General features: G+C 39.6%; 1 protein-coding gene across 1 annotated transcript; it reads right to left on the reverse strand.

The window, feature by feature from the left end:
* Window positions 1-294: 294 nt before the first annotated feature.
* Window positions 295-9,525, reverse strand: si:ch211-183d21.1 (uncharacterized). Its single transcript, XM_026926420.3, has 13 exons — window positions 9,368-9,525; window positions 6,671-7,547; window positions 6,394-6,574; window positions 6,174-6,313; window positions 5,402-5,649; window positions 5,014-5,316; window positions 4,127-4,370; window positions 3,517-3,688; window positions 3,261-3,409; window positions 3,057-3,131; window positions 2,627-2,776; window positions 1,635-1,728; window positions 295-1,527 (listed from the first exon to the last, which is right to left on the reverse strand). Exons 2-13 carry the CDS (start codon window positions 7,488-7,490, stop codon window positions 1,467-1,469), a joined length of 2,637 nt encoding a protein of 878 aa, XP_026782221.3. The 5' UTR covers window positions 7,491-7,547; window positions 9,368-9,525; the 3' UTR covers window positions 295-1,466.
* Between the last annotated feature and the right edge of the window lie 2,307 nt (window positions 9,526-11,832).

An 11,832-nucleotide genomic window follows, 5' to 3' on the forward strand; every position in this document is an offset into this window, starting at 1 on the left:
TTTAATTCAGCATGGTGCATATATATATATATATTAGTTGAATGGCTGGAGTCCACCACCTGACCAGAAGAAAGTAGAAGATCATGAAAAAGAGAACAGGGTTGGAGATAGGGCTGTATTTAACACTCGACACATGCCTTTACAGGTAATTCTTTACTCTTTTAAAAGTGTAAGTACAGCTTCCAATTCTTAAGATCAAATACAGAAGCATGAAAATGATATACAAGAAAGAATCACCAATGAGAACGAAGTCAGAGTACACACTGATTTTGGTCAGTGCACCATTTAGAAACTAGCTTTCCCTTCAAGCAACTCTCCTCCCGTAATTAATTGACAAAATCTAATCAAACAGCAACTAAATAAATAAATTTAATAAATGATTGTGTTTTCAGAAATTCCCTTTCCATAGTGTAAAGATGCCATTTGTACCAACAATAATTCGAAACAGTGGTATGTATTACAGAGCAGAGTGAGACATGTGAGCGACTGAGAGTTGTTTAATGAGGAAGAGGAAATTAAAACAAATTTAAAAAAAAAACATACAACGCATATGAAAGTGAATCGGAGGACCCTCTGATCTGACATTTTAAAAATAAAAATCATGGTACATGTAGGCGTTTGTAGGACCCAAATACAGTGAGAACTCATACACACTCATGCACACACAGGTTTCAGTACCCCTGAGTACCCTGAGGAAACACTCTGCAAATTCAGGAAGGGAACAAAGATCGTTTATGACCATATATTTTCCAAATTGAAGGCAAACACCCTTCAGTAGTGGTTTTCCAAAATGGTAAAAAAACACTTCAGGAGTATTCTGTTATAGGAAAATAATGAATAATAGAAGCAGAGTTACTGTTACCACCCTGGAAGTTGATTATTTTCCAACAACAGCACATCCTGAAGTGTTTTCTTCCTCTTGTAACACAACAATTTATAACCCAACGAATATGATTTATTTATTAAAGAACAACATCATACATTTTAATCAGATTGTACTTACATTAAAAGTTGTGGAATGTCCACGAAACATTACATGCATGACATGACTAGTTTCCGAGCCGGGAAAAGGCAAAACGGAAGCCTGAAATAAAGAAACCAGCCATCTATTGTAACAACTTGCATGCAACATTGGAGGTTGTCATTTTGTTTTAAAGGCAGTTATGACATGATAGGAATTTTTACACATTACTGACTGCACCTTTAATATCCTGACCAACTCAAATTCATAGATTTGAAGGAACAGTAAACAGAATATTCTATTAAAAAGCGTCAAAACATATTAAAGGCGTTATTACGTAAAAACTAAAAAAAAGTAGCATACCTTTATGTAATCTCAGTAAAAAAAAAATTTAAAAATCAGTTTTATGACACATCATAAAAATAGACTTCCTTTAAAATTGATGCACGCACACGCACACACACACACACACACACACACAAACACACACACACACAGACAAACGCTAGAGATCCACGGGTGAGTCATGCTCATTCAGCTCCATTGAATAGTAGTCTTGAGGCCGTCTGTGGAAACACACACACACACACACACACACGTCAATCATTCCAGACAACATATTAAAACACACTACTCTTAAATCCATTGAAATGAAAATCTTATAAATGCTTACTTTTTCTTGTACAGGTAGAAGAAGATGGCTCCTCCCAGTGCACACAGCAGCACCACCATTAACACCAGCCCCACCTGCAGCCCCAGCGATGACTCTGATTGGGTAATCAAACTGTCAGTCACTCTGTTCTAACAATGCTGCACTTCTAATATTGTTTGTAGTGTGTTTACATGCCAAAGGCCTTATATTCTAACTTAACTCCTAAAGAAGTCTGTGTAATGTATTTCACTATATTATTAGACTGCACACTTGATGAATGTATTATATTTCAGGAATAAAACACTTGGGGGTGTGCTGTTCTAGGAAAAGAATCAGCGACAGGGAGGTGTGATGCTGATCAACTTTACTATAAGAAGTTTTATTTATTAACAGATGACATGTCATTCTTTTTTTTTTATCCGTTTATAGTTTTGTTTAACGCTGTGGAACGTCCATAAAACAAATTCCTGTTAGCACTTAAGATACCAAACAAAACAAAACAAAACAAAAACACAGTCCTGAAGACTTGCAATGTTACAAAGCACTGACACTGGAGACTCCTTCCATAACATATTAAATAAACATTCAAAGCTTCAACATGTCAACAACTGTACATTTTTATTTGTTGAGCTTCCTTTTTTTTGTAGAACTGAAAGTCTAAAACATCTTTGTAGATACTGAGGTGATGGTAAAGGTTAGATTTATGATTAGGGCTAGAAATTTCTTATAATGTATATGTGTGTATGTGTGTGTGTGTGTGTGTGTGAATTAGACTTATTACTGTAGAGGCTGAATGTGAGATCTGTATTCATTGTATTTATTGATGGCGAATATTTCTGAACTAACATGAGGTTTATGCAATGTTTCTTAAACAGAATAAAAAACAAAAACCAAAAAAAAATTTATTTGCATTGTATTTTGTTTTAAATTAAATCTATCGATCTATTTCCATTTGCAATTTTTTTTTGTAGTTGTATTACTCATGAACTGTAGTAACTCTGGTGTGTGTGTACCTTTAGTGTACAGCCGTTCCCGGACTACGCTGCAGGAGTGTGTGTGGTTTTTCTGCAGTGTCTGGGCCACAAGCTCCCTCTGTTGATTGGACAGTGTAAATACAGGACCTTCTGCGTACAGGCTCTCTGATATGCAGGTTAAATTCACACCTAATACACAAACACAACAACAACAACATTAACAGGAATAAAAAATGATTAATGCTTTTCAAGAAATTGTGTTGCTAACAAAAATTTTTCAAAACTACATGCTCAAATCTTTATACGTGATACATATTTATCCTTTTTTTAAAAAAGCGATTTTGCTAAATATATGTGATAACCTGTGTTTACAAATTGACTATGGACAAATTATTGTATTTTTCTTTTTGTTAATCTAATTCCTTTAAGGTAGGATGTACAAGTTAGTGTGTGTGTGTGTGTGTGTTACCTGTAAGATGGGCGGCAGAAATTCCACACTGACAGGAACGCTCCAACAACTCTGCAAATCCCTCAGCTGTACATGCTAAGAGAAAACAAAACACAATCTGGTGCACATACTCTCTAGGCCAAAAGAGTGAGAAATAAATGTTCCTAAATAATAAACACTAGTTATAACAATGAAAAAAAGACTATAAAACAGAATTTAGCGTACTAATGTGAGAATCAGACTCCGCCTGCAGACACAGGTCCATGTGGACAGAGTGGGCGGAGCTTGGGCAGAGGTTTGGGTGGCGGGGTGTTGGTTGGGAGGCGGTCCAGGAGGCAGATTGGTTCATTGCACAGCGAGAGACAGAGTCAAAACTAAACACACACACACACACACACACACACACACACAAACCAGGTATGTAGTACAAGTTGGGAAAAAAAAAAAGCTGGGTAAATCAAATTACACAAGAAACACACACCTGGCCACTGGGTGCACGACCTGATATGTAACTCCGTGGAGAAAAGGACTCAGACTTGAATTATTAGAGAGTACTACCAGGTCCTGAACTTTCGATTCACTGCTACACACGGTCGGCAGGCCGTAACACAACCAGACTGCACCGAGAGACGTCACGGCAGGCAAATCCTGATCTGCAGGAAGAAAGAGAGACACACAGTGGGGCTGAGATTTGAGATTTAACTAGAGACTGTAGAGACAAGTCACTGCTTAAAATATGTATATACAGTGCCTTGCATAAGTAATAAGTATTTTATAGGTCTCTCCTCATTCAAGGAAATAAGAGTCTGATCCTGTATGACTGAAAATATCTGCCTGGGAACATTGCCATGATGACTGCCAAGCCAAGATTCTTCATAACTTTAACCTGGACTTTTTTGGGTAGGAGGAAGTTGACACGGAAGATGGAAAACAATTACACAACATGGCAAAAAAAAAAACAAAAAAACAGCAAACCAAACTTCTCCAAACCACAAAACACAAAAAATAGATGCAGGAAAAGAGAGCGAGCTGTCTTGAAATAATAAAACTCTTATTTACTTATCTCCGCCCACACAAATGGACACACTCACCAGCTACAGACTTGTTGCCCATTACGTAGTATCCATCATTTCCTAGACTTCCTTCTAGCGGAACGACGTGTCTTGCAGTGCTGAGCTCATACAGCACTATGACCAATCCGTGCAAAGAAGCCAAAGGTGGACCAATCAGTTCCACGTAGACGTTTGCTCGTAAGATTCCACCCACCTCGTTAATGACTATTTCTTTAGGGGGACGGGGGCAATCGTTGTCTTTCATTGGTGTGGGAGAGGTGACCTGAAAGAACAAAGGGTATCAATTAGCAGGCTATGATATAGCAATGAGGCTAATGGAGCTAACAAGAAAACTACTATACTGCATACAAAATTTACTCTGCAAATAATTGTTTACCATCATACCATACAAACAATCGATTTCTTGCTTCTTTTTCATTGAAGAGAGATCCAGAAGGCTTGACTTTTGTATGATTGTTCTTTAAAACAACAAATGTATTGATTTTGTCAAAAAAAAAAAAAAAAATGTATTAGATTTTTTTTTTTTGAGGATAGGTCTTTTGAAAGCTTGGTGAAATACAATACTGCATCTCTTTGAAATTTCTTTGAGTTACTCATTTTACATCTTCATCAGTTAATAGGACTATCGGTGTGAAATAGTGAAGCGCATGTATAGAGCTCACTGAAATTCTTATTTATGCTCACTGGCTTTGCTCATCCAATCAGAAATGAAGACTTTTTGTTGTCGTGGAATGTGACAAATTTCATCCAAGAGCATTCCTTATTGAAAAGAAACAAACAAAAAAAACAAAACACTATTTATTTTACCTTGGGAAGAAGTGGCCACTTGTGCGGTAGACAAGCCTCTGTTAAAAACAGCAATAAAAAGCACAGAAAATGGTGACCCAAACAGGAAGTGACCTTACCCTGAAGGAGTTCAGGTTGAATCGTTTTAGCCCACATCTGCTGAGACTCTCGTCTCCTTGGAGTGAGGTGGAGTCTTCCAGCAGGGGGAGCTGTCCTGGTGTCAGAGCTTTGATGAGATCTGCCCAGTCTCTGTCTGAGCTACGGGATCGGTACACCATGCCATCCAGGAGCCCATTCCTGGGAACAATGACATTCTCAGTGGAGGGCGGAGATGTGGAGCGGTATATCGCTATGGCATCTGGGCCGTTTTGGATGGTATTTGCTGGTAGGGCAATCTGTGGTTTGAGCTTTTCACTGCCAATCTACAAAAGTGAGAAAAAATGGGCAATATCACAGAGGCTTCATCTCACAATGAAGACGCAAGACGTCACAATTCAAACAACTCACCAGGAAGTAGCCGTGATTGTCCGTGTAGTATCCGTGGAGTTCAATTTCACGGTAAATTTTCCCATTGTTGCCGTTGATCAGCAGGACCCAGATGCCATTGAGTGAAGTCCGGCGGCCGGACGGATGCCACAGTTCCACAAACTCCTCATCTTCCGCCGAACCTGGTGAGTCCGTATTCACCTCACTGATCAGGAAGTCTCCATTGATACCTGACCACGGCTCAAAAGGTTCATCTGTCGTGTTGACAGCTGCAATAAGAAACAAATATATTAACTATCATTATACTGGTCTTAACTTCACTCGCAGTTGCCGTGGTTTCTCTGGCAACACCTAGCTAGTGTGATATGTGAGGAAAGAAACACTTGGGAGTGTGCTATTATAGGATAATAATCAATGATATAGTGGTGTGATGTGGCGAAGTTACTGTTACCACCCCAATGTTGATTATTTTCCAATAACAGCAATAACCTTAAATGTTTACATTACCTTTTATCCAATGTTGTTACATTTAATGCTGTTAGAGAAAATCAACACCTTCTAACCAATCAGAATCAAGAATTCAACAGCACTGCAGTATAAATCTATACAAGCAATACAAGCAACAAGACGTCCCATTTTGATGCCAAATCAAATGACTTGCCACTAAAAATAAAGACTCCGGAAGGAAATACTTGGGTCTATCTCCAGTGGTCACCTTCCCTAACAGCTGGTGTAAGAGAAGTCAGCAAAAAAAAAACACACTTCACACTGCAAAGTTTAGAGGAGACCATACCAGTGCTGTAAGGGCAGGTGTTAAACCAGTTGCAGTGGCTGGACTCGCTTGGCCTCTGTATCTGATGCTGAAATACGCCCGGATCTCTCGCCCAGTGAGCCGTACCACACCGGGTGACATAAGCATCGACTTCTGAAAAGCTGGGAAAGCAAACCACAAAACGAATCAGAACTCTGTTTTTATGTAACAATTTGTTTACTGATCTGGCTGGGAGAATTACCTGCTGTCGAACTTGAAGGCTTTCCTGCCTGGTATGAGAGTCTCTGTGAGAACGGCGCTTGGTGCGTTAGTAAGTCCGCTGCAGACGAAGGCATCAAGCGGCTGAAGTTGACTGAGTGGGCTGCCTTTTTGGAAATCTTCGACCTTCCCCTGGTACACTGCCAATGCCCAGCCATCTAAATCTGAAAGGTTAAAGGTAAAATAATGGCTTACCCAAGGGATCAACAACCAGTAGAAACACACCATTTGAGTGATAGTATTGTAATTTTAGACATTACCTGACAAAGCGGTTGTGTCCAAATTTAAAGAGACATTCCCAGGTTCACTGGCCTGAAACCCTACACTGGTCTTCACTGTGTCTGTCTGCACATTATACACCACCACCGTCATCGCCCCTCTTTCTGTCCCAATGCTGATCTCTACAGGTCCAGTCAGTGTCCCTCCACTCAGCTGGATCCTGTTAATCCACAGGTGTTCGGGGTTCGATGGCGGGCAGATATTGGGCCGTCCAGGGGTGGGCTCGGCATTTTGGAAGCTGTAGTAATTATCAGAAAGCCAACACCTCTGGATGGACTCGTCTCCCTCTAAAAACTGATCATCCTCAACATACGGGAAAGAACCTGGTGTGAGGACTCGTGACAACATATCGGCGGTGCCTGTTGCCCGGCGAGACGTGTAAACGACAGCATCCAGCAGCCCGATTGCAGAGATGTTCCCGTTCTCAGCTACAGGAACCCAGGACGGGCCGTAGAGGGCGATGGCATCAGGGCCGTTCTGGACGGAGTTTGGTGGAAGTTGGATGGCAGGCGAAGGCTTGAGCTCAGCTGAGCCAATGAGGAAGAATCCTCGCTCGTCCGTGCTGTGCCCGCTCAGGTCCACGACACGGTATGCCACATTGCCATTGCCATTATAGAAAACGAGGGTGTAGCCATCCAGAGAGGTGGAGCTGCCGCTAAGAGAGAACAACTCAACAAATTCTCTGGTGTCAAGGCTGGGATTATCGCAATTCACCTCGCTGATTATCAAGCATGAATGTACTGCTGAGAAACACATGTAGAAACTCAATAGCAATAGTGCACCTGTCACACTCAAGCGCATGGTGGCCAAAAAAAAAAAAAAAACAGCAGTCAAGGTGAATCAGGGAGACGAGATGCCCTGGAGACAGAGCAAAAACACCAGTGAGATCTGAGGTACATACAGCATGTTTTCTTGAGACAAATTCTTACTTGTTTAAACATAAAGCACTTCACAGTAATGCGATGCACCTTAATGCTGTAACTACAGAGGGGATCTTGTGTTACTATTAATTAGCGTGAACGGATGACAGACAATCTTTTGAGAATCAGGACTACCGAGGTATGTGGACACACTGACGCCACAGAGTGTAATAATGTCCAAAGCAATGTTTGTTTATTTTACATTTATTGAAGGAGTCTCCAGTGTCAGCACTTTTTAACAGTCAGTGGTGAACTATAGCTGTTTTTCAAGACAGAAAAGTCTTCATGACGGAGGAGTAACTCCCTTTTGCATGGGGCCACATCATGTCATTGATTATTTTTACTATAACAGCAACCCCCCAAGAGTATTATTACTTACTATTAGTATTGTGAAACAATAGTTTACATTCAAAGTAATAATGCTACATTGAATCTTGGGAGGAAAGTGTCCATCTGTTGGTCACTTCAATAATACCCATTTACGAGGGTTCTTTGAAGTAAAAGTCGTTCACACCTACAAATGAGTGCCAAAAGCACCCTCCCTTTATCGCCACCTCAAAATGGTTTGTACAAAATGGATTTTATTTATTATAGAATGAAATATCATACTTTTTATCCGTTTACGAGTACATTTCACGTTGGTGAATGTCAGTGAGACAAGATAATTCCTGTCATCACTGCTGTTATAACAGCTATAAACAGACGTTCTCTCACTTGAAGTTAATAAGACTCCTGTCCTGAAAACTTTCCTGTAGAGGAAAACCTACTGACTGTTACAAAGCACTGACACTGGAGACTCCTTCCATAAATGCTAAATAAATGTCTCTGCACAGAAAATCTCACCATATCAACACTAATTATTCATTTTATTTCTTTATTCAATAACAACATGCTTTTAAAAATGGATTTATTACTCGCCTTAGATTATGTGGTGCGTCTGTCATTCAATTTCCTGTCGATGAGTTGTTAGTTTAGGAACGATAACTCTCTTAGAACGAGGACATTTATATGAATTTGCCTTGAAGCCGGAGCTGCTGAGAAGTACAGAAAACTGATCAACAGCTTCTGACCAATCGGATTTGAGAATTGTGACACTGCTTAAAGAAACCAGATTACTGACTTATTCATGTAAACTCAACTCAAAGACATATATATTAGATTACTCACAAAAACTTGATTATTTCAGTCACCAGGTTACAGAACATGTTAAAAAAAAAGGCTACAAAACATCACATAGATGTAGCTTTACAAATCTTGTAAATCTGTGTCTCATTTAAGTTGATTATACTTACTAAATTTGTGTTAAGGCACATGTCTAATTAACCCAGACTATGCTGAAAAGAACATACTTCATCACTTAGTAGTATGTTAAAATAGTGCGTAGCTAAGCCCTATGGTAACTATGGTAACAATGGAAAGTGTTCTATTTTGGCATACTACTTAGGACGCGAGGACGCTGTTTCAGACGCGAACGGTGTTTATTTATTATTTCAATATTTATAGGGGAGAAAAAAAAGGCCAGAGTTTCTTGTTAGGATCTCTAACAGACCAGTGCATTTCTAGAGCCCTTTAAAAAGTTGTAGAAAGAAGAAATAACACGGTAAGGGTTATAAATTACTGATAAATTCAGACATTTCTTCTGCACGTCTATCTTCCTCACACAAACCCCACAAAATTCCAGTGCTACTGCAGTGAGTTAGACTCAACACAATCGTGTTTAACCTCGCTAAAATGTGCATTTAAACTGGAAAGACTTACTGTAACACTTCCGTAAGTCCCAGAGAGATGTTTGGACAAGTTTAGCGGTTGTTTGTGCGGTCTGCTCCTACCCCCGTGTCCCGAAATCTTCCGACAAAACCCCCCACTTTTCTGTCATTCTCCTCCCCCAGCGCCTGGTAGTTGATGGGAGATTCGTCAAGGCTTCGGTTCTTTTGAACGACTCCTTCAACTGACTCGAATGAACGAATCGATTCTCGAGAATCGAAAGGTAATATACAGGAATATACATACAACAGTATACATACAACAGTGGGGTAATATGCACAGAAACATTATTTGGGGGGAAAAAATGATTGTATATAAATCCTCAGTTAAACGCGGAAGTGAATATTTACAAAATTAAATTTCAAACTTTATTGAAATTTTGAACCTCTGGGGTTGGGGGTTTGAATCCCGCCTCTACCCTGTGTGCGTGGAGTTTGCATCTTCCCCCCGTGCTTCAGGGGTTTCCTCCGGGTACTCCGGTTTCCTCTCCCAGTCCAAAGACATGCGTTATACACTGACTGGTATTTCCAAATTGTCCGTGGTGTGTGAGTGTGTGTGCGACTGTGCCCTGTGATCAGTTGGCACCCCATCCAGGGTGTCCCCTGCCTTGTGCCCCAAGTCCCCTGGGATAGGGTCCAGATTACCGGGTGACCCTGTGTAGAATAAGCGGGACAGAGAATGGACGGATGGATGGACCTTACTGCAATTTCAGAAGTACCCAGGAAGTTCACAATATGTATATATTTTTACACTTAATTTGTATGAAAAGTTACGAAAGTATGGGTTAAGTTCAGCATCGGGATTAATGTTCCTTTTCATAAAACGAATCTTTTTATTGTAACAAAAATCCAACCACATTGACCTAGTTCATATGAATTTGTGCTGTTTTTTTCAATAATTCCTGTTTTTCTTAAGTAACTTTAATATATGAAGTGCAGCTGAAACTAATAGAACAGGATGCCAACGGTGTATTTCTATAATTTAATCCAGATTGTTTTAAATAGAGTTTAAATGCACTGAAGCATTGTGTTCGGATTAGGTTAAAAAATGAATATACATATTAGTTAAGAATAAAGTGAGAAAGAATGATTACTTAAGTATTCATTTCCAATTTGAGGTAATCACAAATTCTTAAGTGATATTTAGGTATAGATATAAAATTAGTTCTACTTACTTACTACTGACTAACATCATGTGATTTGTGATCTAGGCTAGGACAGCTATGAATCAAAAGTCGATTCACTTGAAACGGATTTGTTTGAAAGAATCGAATCAGTAAAACGAGTCATAATATGCGTGGGCGGTAAAACTTGAATTTTTCTTCAGTGATCATGTCAGTGTGTGTGTGTGTGTGTGTGTGTGTGTGTGTGTTATTAATATAAGGCCCTACATTCAGATTTAATATGTGCAAAATGAGGACCTGACATTAGGGGTGAAGAGGATTTGTTTAATAACACAAAGAATCTTATCTAATAAAGCAGACATGGAAGTATAATATGGAACAGCGAAATTATTATATGCATCACGTCTCATTACGTCTTTCATGTAATGAGTTCTTTCATGTAACTTCAACATCCCAAAAAGTTGTTGCCTGAGTTTATACTAAAGCCATGTGAAATGATGTCATCATAATTTAGGGATGTGGTTTCGTAACCAGACAACTGTCTGAAAAGCCAGTAACCTGGAATAGAGTGTGTTTCCAACCAACAGACAAGACATGCATACAGTTAAGGCCAAACGTTTACATGCACTTTGTTAGCATTTGGTGGCATTTTGCCTTTTAATTGATAGAACTCCTTGGGTAGTCTTCCACAAGCTACTCACAATATTTTTTTTGGAATTGTTGCCCATTCCTCCTGACAGAACTGGTATCACTGAGTCAGGTTTGTGGGCCTCCTTCTTCAGACATCCTTTTACAGTCCAGTCCACAAATTTTTTATGGGAATCAGGTCAGGGCTTTGTTATGGCCACTATGGAGGTATGCCTTAGGAACACTGTCCTACTGGAAGACTAGCGGATGTATTTCTAGACAATCCTTCTTGGATTCTTTCTTCAATGGATATAAAAAGTCCACACAGCCCTGTTAAAATGGTAGGTTTTCATGAAGTAAAAGAATGACACTAAGATAAATCATGTCAGATATTTTGCCATATTTTCTTGCAAAAACATTCTAGATCCATCAAATTGTAAGGGCATCTCCTGTGCCCGCTTCAGGTCACCCCACAGATTTTTAGATCAGGTCTGGGCTCTGGCTAGGCCATTCAAAAACACCGATCTTCATTTAGGAAAGCTATTCCTTTTATTGATTTGGATGTATGCTTTGGGTCATTGTTGTGCTGAAAGGTGAAATTCCTTTTCATCTTCAGCTTACCAGCAGACACCTGAAGGTTTGCACTAAAATTGTCTGGTTTTTGTAGCTATTCATGATTCCCTTTACCTTGCTAAAAGCCCCAGTTCTG

The sequence above is a fragment of the Pangasianodon hypophthalmus genome, chromosome 1, assembly GCF_027358585.1.
Source record: "Pangasianodon hypophthalmus isolate fPanHyp1 chromosome 1, fPanHyp1.pri, whole genome shotgun sequence".
Lineage (NCBI taxonomy): Eukaryota > Metazoa > Chordata > Actinopteri > Siluriformes > Pangasiidae > Pangasianodon > Pangasianodon hypophthalmus.

Coding starts and splice junctions, on each gene's coding strand:
- si:ch211-183d21.1 (XM_026926420.3), bottom strand. CDS start 7,490: ATGCGCTTGAGTGTGACAGGTGCACTATTGCTATTGAGTTTCTACATG. Junction 2,777..3,056: donor TTCTGCCGCCCATCTTACAG/GTAACACACACA, acceptor TTTGTGTATTAG/GTGTGAATTTAACCTGCATA. Junction 1,528..1,634: donor TTCTACCTGTACAAGAAAAA/GTAAGCATTTAT, acceptor GTGTTTCCACAG/ACGGCCTCAAGACTACTATT.